The sequence below is a fragment of the Mauremys mutica genome, chromosome 5 (genome assembly GCF_020497125.1).
Source record: "Mauremys mutica isolate MM-2020 ecotype Southern chromosome 5, ASM2049712v1, whole genome shotgun sequence".
Classification (NCBI taxonomy): Eukaryota; Metazoa; Chordata; order Testudines; family Geoemydidae; genus Mauremys; species Mauremys mutica.
The window spans coordinates 24,204,870-24,224,713 of NC_059076.1; the positions used below are offsets into that span (position 1 = coordinate 24,204,870).

At 39.9% G+C, this 19,844-nt stretch overlaps 1 protein-coding gene across 2 annotated transcripts in view; it reads left to right on the forward strand.

Annotated features, from left to right (window-relative positions):
* The window catches only part of PTPN13 (protein tyrosine phosphatase non-receptor type 13), a 144,113-nt gene extending 124,529 nt beyond the window's left edge, over window positions 1–19,584 (forward strand). Inside the window, exons 35-47 of one of the 2 annotated variants that reach the window (XM_045019370.1) lie at window positions 401–471; window positions 2,176–2,237; window positions 3,390–3,546; window positions 3,934–4,056; window positions 5,781–5,872; window positions 7,186–7,241; window positions 8,783–8,886; window positions 10,237–10,385; window positions 12,048–12,138; window positions 15,249–15,586; window positions 16,371–16,586; window positions 18,361–18,423; window positions 19,481–19,584. In XM_045019370.1, the coding sequence (XP_044875305.1) occupies window positions 401–471; window positions 2,176–2,237; window positions 3,390–3,546; window positions 3,934–4,056; window positions 5,781–5,872; window positions 7,186–7,241; window positions 8,783–8,886; window positions 10,237–10,385; window positions 12,048–12,138; window positions 15,249–15,586; window positions 16,371–16,586; window positions 18,361–18,423; window positions 19,481–19,561 (1,603 nt within the window). In that variant the 3' untranslated portion in view covers window positions 19,562–19,584. Of the gene's footprint in view, window positions 1–400; window positions 472–2,175; window positions 2,238–3,389; window positions 3,547–3,933; window positions 4,072–5,780; window positions 5,873–7,185; window positions 7,242–8,782; window positions 8,887–10,236; window positions 10,386–12,047; window positions 12,139–15,248; window positions 15,587–16,370; window positions 16,587–18,360; window positions 18,424–19,480 lie in introns of both variants that reach the window. The other variant, XM_045019371.1, reaches the window with a different exon arrangement.
* Window positions 19,585–19,844: the final 260 nt, after the last annotated feature.

Below are 19,844 nucleotides of genomic sequence, written 5' to 3' on the forward strand. Positions count from 1 at the left end.
ACTGAGGTAGAGAAATTACCAAGTTTCCACTACTTTTGTGTGCCTCATTTTCAGGCACCTAAAGCTTGATTTTCTGAGGAGCTGCAGGAACTGAGGAATTCTAAGTTTTAAGCCCTAGGCTCAGGCCACTAGGTTGCACCTATCTACACTAGATCGCGCCTAGCCCAGTGAAGTTTTCTCCCTCTTCTGAAAGTAGATATGAACCAGGATATTATCTGGTGAATACCTTTCTATTATTGGGATATTGAATATTCTTGGTACCTTATTCCAAATCTCTCCAAGGAAAATGTGATTGACATAGTTAAGGCCTAATAGTCAATAGGAGATTGCCCTCATATAGATACTTACATATGGTTCCTTTTCACAAATCAAAAATATAGTGTGTTTCTTCTTATCGCAGAGATGGTCACCCTTTGGTTCCAAAGTCCAGAGGCTCTGTTAGCTCAAGTCCAAAGTTAATGAAAGCTAATGGTAAGGATCTCTTAGTTACCTACTGCAAATGAGTTTCTTTCTATCAGTGACAACCAAAGTGTGATATCTTTCTTTTGCCTATAAAAGCCTGTCATAAATAAGATAAGATATTATTTTAAATAAGATTTGCCAAACTTCTGCAACAAATTTAAGAAGCCACTTTACATAAGGACATGGATAAGAGAGTACAGAATTTCTCAAATTCAGAGAAATAGAATAAAACCATTTAAACATAATGGAGTGTTCTGTACTCAGCTTTAGAAAATTATTGGATTTTGTGATAAATTGGCATTGTTACATACAACACAAACAATTTGGTGCTTCCTGTGGCATTGTTTACATATCACTTTGCCTAAGGAGGAAAGTTGAATCAGTTTCTGCTTTCCCTTATTCCTTTGTTAGTCTTGTGTTTTTAATTTCATATCCTTGATACGTTTTTTATAGTCTTCTAGGCTACCAAAGGTCTCCATTTAATTGATGGGGAAATTTTGATAATACCTGAACACACTTTGTTTACTAAAAGAATTATACTCAAAATCTTCTTACTATGTTTCACATAATACAAGAGAACTATTTCTGTTATTCACAAATCAGCTCAGAATGCGCACACAATTCCGTGCAGATGTTTCTGATCAGGCAGTGAATAAGAACACAGCTCTTGTACCCACTGAAAAGTGTGATATTTAATTTTGTAATAGTCAAATAGCACTTTCCACAGTATTTTCATTTATTTGTTAATATCCAAAGTGTGTTTGGAGCTGTTCTAGCTGCAAAGTGTTACTCTAGTGTGACATAAGAATTGTCAGACTGGGTCAGACCAATGGTCCATTGAGCCTTGTATCCAGTCTCCAACCTTGTCCCATAACAGAGCTTCGGGGAATCTATAGAATAGGGCAGTTGGAGTGATCCTAGCTTCTGGCCGTCAAAGGTTCAGCATCACCCTGAACATGAGGTTACTTCCCTGTTAATGAATGCCCATTTAAAGAGAAAAGAGAAGTTAATATCTTGCACTGAATTTTTGTTCTTTCATATCCCCCATCTCTTGTCTAGACATTGTCTATTTAGAACTTGGTCCTGAAAACACTGCTACAAGCAGTCTCATTGACTTGAGCGTACGCTATGTCCAGAGATGTGTGTTTGCAGGGATGTGCCCTTAGATTTAAACTTTTGCGGGTGGGAGCTTTACAGTATTTCTCTAAAGTGACACGCTTGCATCTGGTCCCATATAATTCATATTGTATTGGTATTACTGTTTATCAACAATGGTCATTTTGGAGACTTGGTTTTTTATTATACCATTATCTTCTCTTATTTCTCCTAACTCTGCAAATATAATGTTATTTTAAAATAATGTCATTCAGATATGAGTGTGGTTAAGTACCCCACTGTTCTATGATTCAGTTAGTTTCAGTTATTCGTTTTAATAACTGTCAGCAGAAGAAAGTATATAACATTTCATAGCAAATGATAAATATTTTTCTTTACTGCCAAAGAACTGTTTTTCATAATAACAACGAGGAATCTGGTTTTTACCCAGGAAAGCTTATGCCCAAATAAATCTGTTAGTCTTGAAGGTGCCACCGGACTTCTTGTTGTTTTTGTGGATACAGAATAACATGGCTACCCCTCTGATACTTTTTTTCATGTGATCACTACAAACATTTTGTTATTTAAAAGGTTATTGATTTGTTCTTTTTTGTTTAGGCCATCCCCATGGAGATCACTATGGCAAAACAGAAACAGCACCTGATATTTATGTCCCCAAGGTAAATAAAATGAAGCAACCATATTTAACACAGCTGCTTTATTTTCCTTTATTCAGTTCCGATAAAATAGGTGCGTGTCCCATTGGTAGGAATTTTCATTAACTAGAGAAAAAGATACAATCAATAGCCAACCCCAGCTAAGGCAAAATTTCTATATCTTAAACTGTGCAGTTACAGCGCTGTCCATTGATCTGAATCAATAAGTGCAAAAGTTTTTGGAATTATTTTTCCAGTGCCCAGAACTTCATTTAAGGAAAGAAGACTGGTCTTGTGGCTAAGGCACAGACAGGGCTGTAACTCAGAAATCTGGATTCTGTTCCTAGTGCCTCACAGTGCTTGTATGTTACATTGGCCAAGTAATTTAAACTCTCTCTGCTTCCATTTTCTCTTCTGAGAAATGAAGGTAATGCTCACCTCCCTCACAGAGGTACAAGTGATATGAAGCTAAGATCATTAATGTTTGAGAGTGTTGGATAGAGGACACAATATAAATGCAAAGTATTCTATCTCTCACAGTTATTTCTTAGGTTCTGTCTACACTACACAGCTTTTAGTGACATGGCTGTGTTGCCACAGCCGTGCCGCTAAAAGTCATGCAGTGTAGCCACTGTTTGTCGGCTCTCCTGCCGACAAAAAACTTCCACCCCCAATGAGCAAGGGTTAGCTTTGTTGTGCCGTTCGCACTAGCACTTGTCATGCAAAACTTCTGTCTTTTGGGGAGGAGGGGGGTTAACAGATCTGAGAGACAAATGTTTTGTGGTTCAATTGCCAGTGTAATATAGACTCAGTCTGAGAGACAAGAAGAGGAAAGTAATTGCAGCAACACTGCTCTCTTGGTAGGTTGTTCCACAATCTAATAGATCTCCACTGTCAGGAAGTTCCTCTTACATTCTGGCTTAATTTTTGTTTTTCTTAGTTTCGTTTGTAAGTTATAGTGCAGTTACATTGCCAATTTAAAAAAATGTCAAGCATAAGTTACCGCTAAGATTAAATCATGTTTTCTTAATTGAGTAGGAGGCATGAAAAGGCTGCATTTCTGTGTCTGCCTCCTCAGTAGTACCCTGTGCTTTGTTAGAATGGGCTGCTATTAGAGGAACAAACAACAAGCCATTAAAAAAGAAAACTAACTCATGCTACTTTTTGTTTTGTTAGGTTAATGGGGAAAGCATGACAGGAGTTTCTCATGCAAATGCAGTAAGCAGCATTCATCAGGCAAAAGGGCTAATGAACTTCACTGATTCTAGAAACATGCCTTCCAGTGGTTTTACAAATCAGATATCAGATTTTTCCAAGAACAGTGATCACTCAGGTAAGGAGGAGAGATTTGAACATTTGTGTACTCCTCAGTTCAAGAGTACAAGAGAGAGGAGGCAATAGAGATTTCAAAATAAAAGCCAATTTTAACTTCTTGAATATCTTAAACTTGACATTCATTTCTATAATGTGTTTTTTGGGTCCTGTTCTTCTCCTACACATGTTATTTACCAATAAAAAGAGAAGTGGAGTAATGGGATCAGAGTTTGAACTCTGTAGCATAGTCAAGGAAGGAGAGTCACAATAATTATTAGTATTAGTATCTTAAAGAATATATAGACTATCTGCTTGATGGAATGCCCCATTTTTGTCATTCACTTCCTTTATGAGAATTAATCTTTTTATATTTCTTTCCCCCATGTTGTTTGTTTTATTGTTCTAGAAACTGAGATACTGGAGGATGACTATTATGATGAGGATGACCACAATGACGTTGTCCAGTATCTGTTGAACGTTGTAGACGAGGAAGCCCAGAACCTCTTAAATCGCAATAATGCAACCACAGGTGACCATCTGCCAGGTACTATAAGCCATCAAAAAGCTAATCCCAGGAAATGAACACTGAATGGGCTATTGGTTAGCTAACAGAAAGTGGTGGAATGGAAGTAGCTTGCAAACTGAATTTTTCCAAGAGAGGTTAAAGGGACGGTGCGTCTAATAAGGGGATCTTTTTGTGAAGTCCAGATTTCGTAAATCTGATCTTTATTTTAAATATTTTGGGGGTACTCATTAGTTCCTGAAATTGTTTGTGGGTAGAACTGATGATGTTTAAATGTCTTGGTTTGCAGGTGCAGTCAGGCACCCAAATTACATCCCTGATGGTTACAAAATTGTGACTGCAATTTTTGAAAAATATAAAATATTTTTTTCTTTGCAAATCTGCTCCTTTAATTTTCAGCCAGTGTTGTAGTTTCCTTTCTTCCTAGTGCTGCAAGAGTCAGTGCTCCCTTTTCAACACCTCTCCGTCTTTGCAACAGAATACTCACCGTCAACTGAAATGGGCATGATTGTGGAATAGTGGTTGCTAATTGCTTGTGTGAAGTATCACTGGGGGCTTGCACATAATTCAGTGAATTAAACCAAACTGGTATCTGCTACTGCGGTCACCAGATTTGAGACACCACTCACTCACTTAATCCTTGTCCTCTGCTCCTTCCTGAACTTGCTGGCCTATATTCATCTATTAGCATTCTGTTAAAACTACAGACTCAGAGCCTCTGCTGGTGTAAATCTGTGTGGTTCCATTACTGCCAAAATTACACCCACTGGGATCTGGCCCGTTGTATACAGCAGCACGGCTGGTGTGTTGAACCTGGGAGATGTAGCAGCAGTGACATAGCTAAAGTAGGTCAGATTTTATCCTGTACAATTTTATGATGGCTCATTAATACAGGGAGTAACTAGAATCCAGGTTTAGACCTACTCCTACTGTGAGTTAGGGTACGTCTACACTACCCGCCGTATCGGCGGGTAGCGATTGATTTCTCGGGGATCGATATATCGCGTCTCATCTAGACGCGATATATCGATCCCCGAACGCGCTCCTGTCGACTCCGGAACTCCACCAGCGCAAACGGCAGTAGTGGAGTCGACAGGGGGAGCCGCAGACGTCGATCCCGCGCCGTGAGGACGAGAGGTAAATCGATCTAAGATACTTCGACTTCAGCTACGCTCTTCACGTAGTTGAAGTTGCGTATCTTAGATCGATTTCTCGACCCCCCCCCCCCTCCCAGTGTAGACCAGCCCTTGGATTCATGTTGCTGGGTTAAGAACTTGCCATTCTTTTGTAGTAGGTACATCAGCTCAATACCGATGCAAATAACCACGTAGTTAAACTACATTTAACCAACCCCAAATTTTGGTTCTGTGCTAAGAATGATGAAGTCCGCTGGCCTGGTTAATATTTATATTGTGGCCCCTTTACACCACTCTGGCAGTAAAGAGAACTTAAACTGGGTGCCAGTGTAGTTTATGCCCACTTTAAGGCCTTTTACACTGCCAAAGTGCTATAAAGGACCTTGGTTCAAATGAGAATCAGGTCTGTAAGCTACCGTTAGTCCTATGGTCTGCATTGACAGTAAAGAGTTGTTAAGAATGAATGTATGGCCAAGGACTCGTACCCTGAGAACCATTTTTTTTCCTGTTTTTTTAGCTGCAGGCACTACTTTTCACTTAATCTACCCATAACATCACCTCTCTATAGCTCTGTCTTCCAATGTATTTCTCCAGCAGGTTCTTTAGAGACCAATGGGAAGCTGGCAGAAGAAAAAGCTGAAGACACGGACTGTGATGGGTCATCTTTGCCTGAAGACTTTCCAGAGGTAAAATGAAAAGATGTTGGCAGTGTCTTTATTTGCCGATTTCCTAGACTATTTACATCGACTTCTCATTCCCTCGATCACACTGAATTTGTGGAAATAATTCCATCAACATTTTAAATGTAACTGTCACTGCCATTTGATTGGCCTCCAGAAAACAGTGTTTATAAACCAAGAGTATGGAAATAGTTTTTGAAATACTGTACAATAATTAATCTGTGATAAATTAATCACACAAGAGAAATCAGAAAATTAACATTTGCTGTTCCTGGTAGGAAGCAATGAAAGCCAACAGTTTTTAAAAGTGTAATGATAATAAAATGCCAATACAATGCTATTTCATACATTGTAGCCTGAAAGCTCCCTCAGTTCATAGAAGGTTAGGAAAAATCAGAACATTTCAAATATTTTGCAGAGTATCTGTAAAGAGTTCAAATCTGAGGCTCCCTCTCCTTCACCTTTCTGCTCAGATAAACTAATGTTCACACACAAATTCTATACCCCCTTCACTCTACACTTCCCCATGTTGTCCTATGTTGCATCAGTCAGTAGACGTCCAGACTCCATAGCAAATGTATCCAGTTAATAGAATCCCCCTATCCAGTGTACACTCACTGTTTGTACTTCCTGCCCAGTTACAATTGTGACTCAACACCAGGACCCTGGATCTATAACATTTCTGGGGAACAGGTATAGGCTGACTTGGCAAGGGATTGTCACTTGAGTTATGTGTTGAGCAGAGCCACAAGCAGATTTTCTGCCTAATCGAATTTCAACTCTGCGTTGTTTCGGAAGTGAGCATGCTGAACATTTGCCTATGTGTAGGACTAGAGCTAGGCTCCTTCCTAGTCCTAGTCTTCACTGTAGTTATACTGGCGAACCCACCTAGTCTAGATGCAGCTTATATCACCAAAAGTGTTTTCCCCAGTATAGCGTATACCAGTTCTTCAGACAAAATAAGATGTACACACACTAGGGCTTTTGGCAAAAAAACCCAACCCCTAACCAACATTACTAGCACCGAGAGACTACAGCTGGAAGAAGAGCCAGGGGTGGGTTCTAGGGTGGGATATGATTTTACCTGTCCGACTGCTCCACATTCCCCAGTGCAGAGGCTGAATGTTTGGGGGTTTTGTGGTTGGGTGGATTTCCTAGAAGAATAGAGATTGTCAATGCATAATGCTTTCAGTGTGGTACCCTGCACAAATATTTAATTTACTTGTTAACATTGTTTTAGTTTATAAGATAAAAGTATGATTGTTGTACAGTCCCCTTCCAACATAACTCACTATACTTTGAAATGCTTCCTTCACTAGCCGACACAAATAAATGGCTGTGAAGAACATTGTGAAGACAAAGTAGTGCCTGAAAGGTGAGATTTTTAAGTGGAATTTAAGAGAAATGTAATTTTTACAGCTCGGTGATAAGAGAAGATAAAGCACAAACTAACCACAAACCCTATCTGTCTGTTGACATGTTGATATAGGATGGCTTTGTGGTCCGTTCATGTTATCTGAGAGGTCATGATATTATTTAGTGCTATAGAACTTGATGTCAAGTGGGGGTGTTCAAGAACATCCGTCGTGAATTATGAACAGTACAAATTTGCTGTAGGACTCTATTTTGCTACTCAACTACTGGAACATAATTAGGATGAAAAAGTATTTAGATCCGGACTTGCATAGTCCCCCCGTTGCCTCCACTCCTTCCTCTTTTCCCAAAACTTACTGATCCCAAAGGACAACTTTTCATCTGTAGATCGCTGGTTTGAATCCAGCCCAGGCCAGTAGTGTTTGAAAGTTGTTTCTTTCTGACAGTGATTTAACTGATGAATGAACGGACATTTCCATGTGGGAATGTGTCCCCATCAATATCACCATCAAGACTGGCAGTAACTGCCACCTTCTTTAATCCAAAGTCCAGACAGGCTTATGGTGGTCCCTGCAAAACTAGATTGAGATGTCCTGCTCTGAGAATGTGAGGATTCTGCACATTTTGTGGGGAAATGTTTTAGCTATTTAGGTTCTTATACAACAAGCAAAGGTTCCCCCTCTGTTCTTTTCCTGCTAGTCTTAAATGAGAGAATCTTCAGTCATGACTCAAGCATAATAAAGTAAAATATAACAAAGGCAGCTACACTGTGTTGCTATGAGTAAAACTTCAGAAAACTTAACTATTAATGGCAGTTTTTTCTCAAATACATTCAAAATTTAGTTTATTTTTGTATTGTCATTTTTGTCCTGCAAAGATACAGATCACACTAGAAAGTCATTGGTGTGTGTGAATGGGTGTATAACATGTCTGTACGTATGTTATAATTACATGTGTAACATGCGCGCATGCGCGCACACACACACATACATACATACATACATACATACAAGTTCCATGGGCAAACTTAATTCTGGCATTTCTCAATATTTGGGTGCTTGATGTTGTAACTTTTGTGCTCTTTAATGTAGCTTTTTGTATGCAGTCTGTGTGTTATAAATAATATGTCATTTAAATTTACTTCAGTAAAGTTAAAAAATCATTAGAAGCTAAGGCTGTTTTCTTCAAGGAACAACACTAACAATGGATCCAGAAAATATCCTTTTTGAGTTTCTCTCTTTTTAAGAGAGTTCCCTATATTTGTATTTTATCTAATATGATTCATAATCTCTATTTATTACATTAATAGCTATCATCATGGAATTAAACCTCTTATTTTGGTCGAATCTATTGAATACTTGAAATATTTATTTTCTTCTAAATGTGGTTTATAAATTTGATCTAAATTTAAGAATTCTGTAGTTTTCTAAATGATCTCATATGTTGTAGGGTCTTGTGTTTACAGAAAATATTCATATTTAAAATTGAAATCTATTGTTCCATTAGGAAATGAGAAACCTTTAACGTTCTTTGCTTTTCTAGGTCACCTCAACAACCTCTTGTGGGACAAGCGGATGAAGATGAAATTACATGGGGAAGTGATGAACTCCCTATTGAATCAATAAATCAGGAACATCTGGCTAAAGGCAAGGACTTCAACAAATAAACAATCAATGGAAAATGAGGATTACAATAATGTAATCATGTCAGAAATGTATTTGAACATGTTCTGGATATTGTTAAGGGCCCAGTCCTGGAAAGAGCAGTCAATGGGAGATCAAGGTGCTCAAGAGCTCATAGGAGTGGATCATAATAATTCAAGCTTGCAAACCCTTTTTCACACAAGGGAGTAACCCTACTGATTCACTGAATGCTTGTCTGAGCGAAGGATTGCAGAATTGGGCCATAGTCAGAACTGCAGCCAATTTCTTCCATAATATCTATTTTATGAAAGCTGCAATGGCATATGGTGAAATGTGCAATTGGACTGAGATCCTATAGGCATCTATTGAGTGCTGACTCCACACCCTAAATACATGGCATTTTCCTCATTACTTCAGGCCTGATTTTGCCATCTTTACTGACGTCAATGGACCTACTCCCAGAATAAGATACTGCGCAACACGAGTAAGGGTGGCAGAATTGGGTGTCTATCTTGAACATCTTGAATATGGTCAGGAGTATGTTCCATTACCTGAATTTATATTCACAAGTCATATTCAGACTTGTGTCTATAGCATCTGTGCTTCAAAGTGCTTTTTAACTTAGGAAAAATAAACTTGAACATAAACTATTCTGGTAAACTTTTTGTATGATTCAGTAGTCACAAGCTATTTTTAACTCTCATGTCAAGAAAACTTGGATTATTAATGAGTTGTGTGGTGTTTGAAAAAATAATGGATACCTGCCTTTCTAAACCAAGGTTTTTTTTAAACTTTAATACAGTTAACACATCTTACGCTTTTACCATTACAATGCATTTTAAGATGACATTTTAAAGAAAAAACTGCAAGGTGTGAGCTTGCACTTTTAAATATAAAGTCTCTGGCTCAAGTGCTGAGTAATTGATCTTGCAAATTACAATATGTCAAGAATCCATGCTAAGAATGCATTTGTTGATTATTTCAGTGTATTGACTGCAAGGAAATTAAAGATGAAAATTACTCATTCATGGTTTCTCAAATGTTGACATTTTTAATCATGAATTGATCTGTACTGTATACAGTTCTGGGGAAAATAGTGATAAAAGTTAGCAAGCATTACCAGTGAAGGGATAATGCTGGAAGGATTGTTTAAGTCATGGATCTCTTATGGGTAATCTTTTCTATAAAATATAAGAAATATGTATATGAATAAGCAATTGACAACCTGAAAACTGGATGTGGTGGTACCTGGGAAATCTCTCATTTCATAGCACTCTACTATAGCATGCTATAGGCTGTCCTTTCTGTTAGCTGTTTATATGTGCACATAAATCAATCTTCTTCTGCTGCTAGATTGCCCTTTAGTGACCAATGAAGAGCTCTCTGCGCTCCCAATTGTCAGAGTGCTTCCTTCAGGCAAATATACTGGAGCCAAACTGAAGTCAGTCATCCGAATGCTACGTGGACTACTGGAACAAGGAGTACCTTCGAAAGAGATTGAGGTAAACAAACACAGGCTATTTTCCGTCCTTTGTAAAACTCTTTTTAATATGAATCATGCAATGAAAATACTCTTCACTAGGGCAGTGTGAAGCAGGTAGAAACGTAGGGCTTGATGCTGCATGGCTAAAGCAAAAGGGAGGAAAGGATACTTTTCCTCCCCTCTGTTTCAGTTCAACTACATTAACTAGACTGAGCTATATTGGCTTTAGATCCAGAAATGTGATTGAGACTTGCCCGTTTCTTCAAATCCATTAATAATAATAATTAATAATAAATAATAGTTTTTAAACCAGCACTTAAGCTGAAAGGACATGGAACATGTAATGACCTCTGCAAAATCCAGCTCTCCCGATGAAAACATGAATCTCTACTCTTGTTAAAGTTGTTGTTATGTTACCAACTATGTTAAAACTTCCAGAACAAGATTACAAAGTAATTACAAGAAGATAGTTGGGTTTTTGTTGTTGTTGTTGTTGTTTTTTGCAAGGCTGAATGTCTTACTCCCATGTGATGTGACTGTGAATTGTAACTACAGGGGGAACTAATACTTGATAATGGGTTCTTCAGTTTAGCAGAGAAAGATATAACAAGATCCAATGGCAGGAAGTTGAAGCTAAACACTTTCATACTAGAAATGAGGTGTACGTTTTTAATAGTGTGGTTAGTTAACCATTAGAACAGTTTACAAAGGGCCAAGGTCAGTGATGAGCTGCCAAATTTTTAACAACTGGTTCCCTCCTCCCGCCTGCCCGGACCCGGCGGCAGGAGCCGGACCGCCCGCCCGCCCGGACCCCGCGGCAGGAGCCGGACCCGGCGGCAGGAGCCGGGCCGCCCGCCCGCCCGGACCCGGCAGCAGGAGCCGGGCCGCCCGGACCCGGGAGCCAGACCGGGCGGCAGGAGCCCGGCTGCCCGCCCGGACCGGCAGCCGGGCAGGAACCACGCCACCCGGCCGAGGTTACAGCTGGACCCTGGGGGCAGGAGCCACGCCGCCCGACCCCAGAGTCTCGCCAGGACCTCACGGAGAGGCGCGCCGCCTGGAGCCCTCCTCCCGCTGGCGCCCTGGCCCCGGCCCCAGCTCACCTGGTGGAAGCGCTGCTTCTTCTCAGTCCTCCCAGGCTTCCCGCGCGAACAGCTGATTCGCGGGAAGCTGGGGAGGGGGAGGAGAAGCCGGAGGAGCTTCGGATGAGGAGGCGGAGTGAGGTGAGCTGGGGTTGGGGGAAGGGTAGGGAGCTGCTACAGTTTTAGTTAAATTTAAAAGCCCTTTTGGAACTAGTTGTTCCTCCAGGAACAACCGGTTCTAAAGGGGGCTTCTAAATTTAACAACCGGTTCGCGTGATCCGGTGCGAACCGGCTGCAGCTCACCCCTGGCCAAGGTAGATTCTCCATCATTGGCAATTTTAAAGTCAAGATTGGATGTTTTTTTTAAAAAAAGATATTCTCTAGTTCAAAAGGAATTATTTGGGGGAAATTCTATGGCCTGTATTACACAGGAGGTCAGACTAGATGATCACAGTGGTCCCTTTGGCCTTGGAATCTATGAATCTATAGTGCATCATTTCTACATGTTTCTGATAGATACTGTTAATCACTTAACAGTTAAAAATTGATGGCATTTTGTTTATCCCAGCAGTTATTAATATGAGCTCACTATCTGTTTATAGAACCTTCAAGACTTAAAGCCTTTGGATCAGTGTTTGGTTGGACAAACTAAGGAGAACAGGAGGAAGAACAGATATAAAAATATACTTCCCTGTAAGTCCTAAGTAATCTGATATTAAACGTTTATGTTGATTTAACCAGAAAGGCAGTGTGGTCTGGTGGATTTGACATCAGACTGGTAAGTCCTGACTCCCATTCCCAGTTCTGTTGAGTTACTGTGTGACTGGGCAAACCATTAAACCTCTTTGCACCTGTTGTCCCTATCTGTAACAGAGAGATAATGCTGCTTGCCCACCCTTTTAAAGCACTTTGAGATCTGTGGATGAAAATCATTATATGAGTGCACCTGCTTGTTATTTTATGCCTCTCATCCTTTCCCTCCACTCGCACGTAAAACATTAATTCTATTTATGCAGCTGATCCTCTTTGTCACACACAATAGACATATACCTAGGAGGGCAGCCCGTGCTCTTAGTTATACCATTGTAAATCTGGAGTGACAAAGGTATAATAATGAATATTAATACACTGTCTCAATCTCACTATAAAAGAATTATGTTTATATTCCGTTAGTTACATGTGCATGAGGCATGAAGTCTGAGTCTAGGACTGGGAGCCAGAAAGTCTTGAGTTCTAATTTCTGCTCCGACAAAGAGTCTCTGAAGCCGTGGGTAAGACACTACGGGTACGTCTACGCTTTGAGCTGGGGGGGTGTGATTCCCAGCTTGAGGAGACATATCTGTGCCAGCGAGAGGGGCAAGCTGATGGCCATGCGCTTGAGGAAGCTAGCCCATCTCGCTGCTTGCACTGCTGCGGCGACAGTCTCATTGTAGTGATCTAGCTCAGTAAGTGCTAGCGTGAGTGTGTTTCCTGGAGCTGGGAGTCACACCCCCAGCTCGGAGTGTAAACGTACCCATAGAGCCTGATTTCTAGGAGTGCTGAAAGCCCAAAACTCCAGTTCTTGTCTGTGGCAACTGCGAGGGCTCTGCACCTCTGATCGTCAGATTCTTAACCTCGCTGCCGCTTTTTCCTTATGTGATGTGGGGTTAATACTTTTTTCAAATAGGATATTTTGAGGATTCATTTTAAAGTCAAGAATGGATGTGAGATGAAAAGTTTTTGTGAGATGAAAAGTACTCCATAAGTGTTTACAGGACCTAGGTTTAATTATGGGTGTATGGACGAGCAGGGGCGGCTCTAGGAATTTCGCCGCCCCAAGCAGGGCGGCACGCCACGGGGGGCGCTCTGGCGGTCGCCGGTCGCGCAGCTCCGGTGGACCTCCTGCAGACGTGCCTGCGGAGGGTCCGCTGGTCCCGCGGCTCCGGTGGAGCATCCGCAGGCACGCCTGCGGGAGGTCCACTGGAGCCGCCTGCCGCCCTCCTGGCGACAGGCAGAGCGCCCCCCGCGGCATGCCGCCCCAAGCGCACGCTTGGCGCGCTGGGGTCTGGAGCTGGCCCTGTGGACGAGGGCTGTCGATTAATCGCAGTTAACTCACGCGATTAACTCAAAAAAATCAACTGTGATTAAAAAAATTAATCATGATTAATCGCATTAATAACAATAGAATACCAATTTACATTTATTAAATATTTTTGGATGTTTTTCTACATTTTCAAGTATATTGATTTCTATTACAACAGAATACAAAGTGTACAGTGTTCACTTTATATTATTATTTTTATTACAAATATTTGCACTGTAAAAATGATAAACAAAAGAAATAGTATTTTTGAATTCACCTCATACAAGTACTGTAGTGCAATCTCTTTTTCGTGAAAGTGCAACTTACAAATGTAAATTTATTTTTTTTACATAACTGCACTCAAGAACAAAACAATGTGAAACTTTAGAGCCTACAAGTCCACTCAGTCCTATTTCTTGTTCAGCCAATTGCTAAGACAAACAAGTTTACATTTACGGGAGATAATACTGCCTGCTTCTTGTTTACGTCACCTGAAAATGAGAACAGGCGTCTGCCTGGCACTTTTGTAGCCGGGGTTGCAAGGTATTTACGTGCCAGATATGCTAAACATTCGTATGCCCCTTCATGCTTTGGCAACCATTCCAGAGGACATGCTTCCATGCTGATGATGCTCGTTAAAAAATGTGTTAATTAAATTTGTGACAGAACTCCTTTTGGGAAAATTTTATGTCCCCTGCTCTGTTTTACCTGCATTCTGCCATATATTTCATGTTATAGCAGTCTCGGATGATGACCCAGCACATGTTCGTTTTGAGAACACTTTCGCAGCAGATTTGACAAAACGCAAAGAAGGTACCAATATGAAATTTCTAAGGATAGATACAGTACTCGACTCAAGGTTTAAAAATCTGAAGTGCCTTCCAAAATCTGAGAGGGACAAGGGGTGGAGCATGCTTTCAGATGTCTTAAAAGAGCAGCATTCCAATGCAGAAACTACAGAACCCAAACCACCAAAAAAGAAAATCAACCTTCTGCTGGGGGCGTCTGACTCAGATGATGAAAATGAACATGCATCGGTCTGCTCTGCTTTGTATCGTTATCGAGCAGAACCCATCATTAGCATGGACGTATGTATTCTGGAATGGTGGTTGAAGCATAAAGGGACATATGAATCTTCAGCGCATCTGGCACGTAAATATCTTGTGATGCCGGCTACAACAGTGTCATGCAAACGCTTGTTCTCACTTTCAGGTGAGATTGTAAACAAGAAGTCAGCAGCATTATCTCCTGCAAATTGTAACCAAGCTTATTTGTCTGAGCAATTGGCTGAAGTAGGACTGAGTGGACTTGTAGGTTCTAAAGTTTTACACTGTTTTATTATTGAATGCAGTTTTTTTTGTACATAATTCTATGTTTGTAAGTTCAACTTTCATGATAAAGAGATTGCACTACAGTACTTCTATTAGGTGAATTGAAAAATACTATTTTTTGTTTTTTACAGTGCAAATACTTGTAATCAAAAATAAATATAAAGTGAGCACGGTACACTTTGTATTCTGTGTTGTAATTGAAATCAATATATTTTAAAATGTAGAAAAACATCCAAAAATATTTAAATAAATGGTATTCTATTATTGTTTAACAGTGAGATTATTTGAGTGATTAATCACGATAAAAAATTTTAACCACGCAATTAATCACGATTAAATTTTTTTCATCACTTGACAGACCTAGTATGAACATATATAATTAAAATATGTTTTCTATTTTGGGATTGCAGATGATACCACAAGAGTGCCCCTAGGAACTGAAGCTGGATACATCAATGCCAGCTTCATAAGAATGCCGGTGGGGAATGAAGAATTTGTCTACATTGCATGTCAAGGACCACTCCCCACTACAGTAGCAGACTTCTGGCAAATGACTTGGGAACAAAAGTGTACTGTAATAGCCATGATGACCCAGGAAGTAGAAGGAGAAAAGATAAAATGCCAGCGTTATTGGCCCGATGTGCTTGGCAAAACTATCATGGTCAATGACAGACTCCGGCTGGCCCTTGTGAGACTGCAACAGCTGAAAGGCTTTGTCATTAGAGTGCTGGAGCTAGAAGATATACAAGTAAGGAAATCAAGTCATTCTGCACACTCTGTGGATTTCTGGGGGGATTGGGCAGGTTCCTTTTTTGTTTGTTTGGCATGGATCCCTTCAGTCTGCATCCTGAAAAAACCACAGGATTACTTTTTTTTTTTTAATCTTTTTTGTCCTTATTTCTTTTGACTATTATGATTGGGCCACTCTTCCTCCATGTAGGAATTTGAGTGAGCAGCTTCTTCCACCACTGGAATAAAATTCTGTGTAAGCTAGCTTGAGACCTTTTCAGCAGGTAGCATTTATGCACTGCTCAAGCACATCACCTCACAATGCTAATGTGCCCCTGTAACAGAAGGTCAGGACATGGCCCCATATATGCATTACCAATAATGCCTTAGATTTAGAAACAGAAAGATTTATTATAATTAAATTCATTTGTAGGTCAATTTACTCGATGAATGACTTTGTGTTAGCAGTGCAGCTAGGACAATGAAACTAAACTGATCACTTTCACTGTTATTCATAGTCCATGTCCTTTTGCTCTCGAGCTCTAATACACTCTCATCAGGCTTATTTTCCACACGTGGCAGGGAAAGGTTGACATTCAAACAAATTCACAATTATAATCGTGTAAGCCGTTTTAAAAACTGTGCTGTTCACAAAACCTAAATGTTGGGTCACAGTTAATTGGCAAGTCTCCGTTTACAGTGGGATGTTTGGCTACAGAATAGCCTTAGGCAAGTCTTACAAGTTCTGCCAGTCTGCTTGGCCATTTCTGTATGTATTTGTTCTGTCTCTTTTAAAACCTTAGACTGGTGAATTACGGCGTGTTTCTCATCTGAATTTCACTGCCTGGCCAGACCATGACACACCATCTCAACCAAACGACCTGCTCACTTTCATCTCCTACATGAGGCACATCCATAAATCGGGACCTATCATCACTCACTGCAGTGCAGGCATTGGACGTTCAGGGACACTTATTTGTATCGACGTGGTTCTAGGATTAATCAGCAAGGATCTTGATGTGAGTACCCACCGAATAGATTGAACTGTGCTTTTCACTAAGTGGACTGTGAGCCCTAGGAGCTATTTGGCTATTTTACTAGTGTGCAACTATTTTGAATCAAGGACTCTGGTTATACCTTAACCTGATTATTAGGTATATGGTATAAAACAGCAATAACTGTGAAAACCAGAAATATTGAGGACAAAAAAAAAAAATCTAAAAGCCCTGGATCTTCCTAGGTTTCAGAGCCTGAGCTCCAGCCTGAGTCGCAACTTCCAAGTGCTCTCTGTGCAGCTATTTGTGAGCTCCTGTTGTAGCCCAAGTTTGTCGACCGGGACTGGGAGACTCACTCCCGCGGGCTCCAGAACGCTGTGTAGCGATACTCTTATAGGTTTAGGAGGATAAGACCAACATGTACAGATCGGCAAAGTAAGAAAAATGCTGCTTGAGAACTTTGAGTTTGGTGTAAGGACATTTACTTCGTATATTTTCACATGTGATGCAGACAATTTGTTGTAGTGGTTATAAAGCTTTTTTTGAATCTCAAGATCTGTTGTCATTAAATAGCTATTGTCTGATACCCCCACGTAACTTCCCGTGACTGTGAATTTCAATCAATAAAAATAGACAAATATTCTTAACCCCATAATTTTGCACAACTGTGAAAGTGTAAATAGACATTTTATAAGCTTAAAAATAAACATTTGTATTATCCATCAAAATTATAAAAAAATATAATTCTGCCAAGCCTAGTTATTTAGTGACTGTAGTAATTCTTTATTATAAATGAATTAAAATTCACATTTCTTCTTACCAGTGTTTTTATAAAATGTGCTTTAGTCAACATTAAATTATCTAATACTCTGGTTTTTAAGAAACTTCCTGATTTTACACTTGAACACTTTACACTGTAACATTCATAATTCAATTAAAGCAAATATTTAAAACAGAAAACATGCCATGCTTTTCTCATAAACAGGATGGACATTTTGTGGAAGCTATGATAAATACAGAAGCTGTAGAATGCAGTAGTTAGCAACCTTTCATCCAAACAAAGGAGGCTTCAATAAAGCAAAACCAAAAGAGGTCACTGTTTCAGCTCCTAAGCCTGAACCTAAGTCAGTGATGTAGTAAAAGAGTTTTTGTAACAGGATTTAGGATGCCGTGCCATGTTTCACAGAGATTATGTACTCCTTGTCCACAGAAGGGCACTGGCAACCTCATTTTAAAGTCATCCCATCCACCAGTTCATGGAGCAATCACTTTCCTATCATCTTGATATAAAATAAAGTGTATTGGCAGCACATTAGGGCCCAATTCAGCAAAGCATGTACATACAGGCTTAATTTTGAGCACTTTCATAGTTCCATGGAAGCCAAAGGGAGTGTATAGATACTTAAAAATTGAGCCCATGCTTAAGTGCTTTGCTGGTTTAGGGCCAGAGTGTGCAGCACCCTTCCAGACTGAGCTTTAGTAGAATGAAGACTGGGGAATATAAGGGTGTGTCGAGCAGGTAAAATGAAAGATAAAGGAAAAGTAGAGGATGCACTCACACCTCACATATTTATTGCGCTGGTACTGGCTATACTATATGCTTTCCGTATACTCTACTGTATGTCCATAGCTTGGTGGATTTACTGGCATTTGACTAATGTTTGTCTACTAGACTAAAATGCAAATTCCCTGCTGTGCCACAGGTGTGTATTCCTGTATGTGTGGGGGGGTTTTGTTGTTGTTGTTGTTTTTTGTTATAACATCTCACTTGCTGCCACCGTCTGTTTGCTTTTGGCAGTTTGACATCTCTGATTTGGTGCGTACAATGAGACTACAGAGACATGGAATGGTTCAGACGGAGGTATGTCTACCTTGGTTTACCAAGTTGTACTTTAATAAAGATTTTTAACTGAATTTCTGATCTCTCAAAAAATTGTGATAAGCATATAGATTGTGCTAGATGTGTGTATTAGGAAATATTGTAGAATGACTCACTTTGTACCCCATAAACTCAACCTCAGTGTTGCTGGAGTGAAATCAAATGCTAATATAGGGACAGAATTCATAACAATGAATGTAATTTTGGACAAGCTTCACAACATGCAAATACAAGGGCATGCAAATATAGTGTGTGCAAATTTACATGTAGTGAACTGTGTTAATCTGGACTATAAAAGATCTGACAGTCTCATTCTAGAATTCTTGCATTAAACCCCTTATTCCATTCTGGAAGAACTTACTTTATTCCAACTGGAAGTAATAGCACATTAGGCTAAAAAAGCAATTGCATTTTATCTGCTGGTGTTATCCATAGCATTATGGTAATTGGATGAATGACTTTTAGGACTAAAAGGTTGAAAAAGCCTCCTAACCTGAACCTAGAGAAGGCAGTGAATACAAGATCAGGGAGTTCTCCAGCTTTATTTAATACAAAATACAGAATTATCCAAAAATAGACCCAAACTCTGTGGTATCCTCATTGTAAACTGGGAGGTTGTATCACAGACCTGGGCTCTATTCCCAGCTGTGCCACTGACCTGCTGTGTGACCTTGGTCCAGTCACTTCACTCCTTGGTGCTTCCCTTTCCTCATTTGTAAGCTGCTCTGAGGTCTGCAGATGGCAAACCTTATATAAGGACAAAGTAGTGGTGGTGATGGTGGGATTAGGAATCAAACTAAATATTAACCAGGAGGCAAATCCACATGGAGAACACTTGAAAACTGGGCAGCCCATTCTTGACCCCCTTGTTCTCTTTAAGCATTGTCTCATAACATTCACTCATCATATTCTCTCGTTAATAAACTATATGAATTAGTATTCAAATAAGGAATTGCGCCACCTGTGAAGTACAGGTAGAGGCACCTTGTTTAGCTAGTGTGAACATTCTGTTTAACATGTTTGATTCTTCCTCTCACAGGATCAGTACATTTTCTGCTATCAAGTTGTCCTCTATGTCCTGAAACATCTGCAAGCTGAAGAACAGAAGAGAGGCAAATAAAATACCAGAGCCTGAAGTGCTTTAAAAAAAAAAAAAAAAAAGCAACAGAGGCAGAGGCTCCTGCATATTTTGTGCGTTCTGCCAATATTATTCCAGTCCTTATCTTCATTCTCTATCAACCATCTCTTCTATGCAGTCTGTCCTTCATGCCACTTATAGTACATGGTAAAGGGCAAGACAATGCAGTACCACTACTCCCCCATCCCATAGTTTTGGGGTTCTTTATGTACCAGGAAAAATAATATTTAATAAAGTTGCATTTTTGCAGCTTCCTTATTCTCCG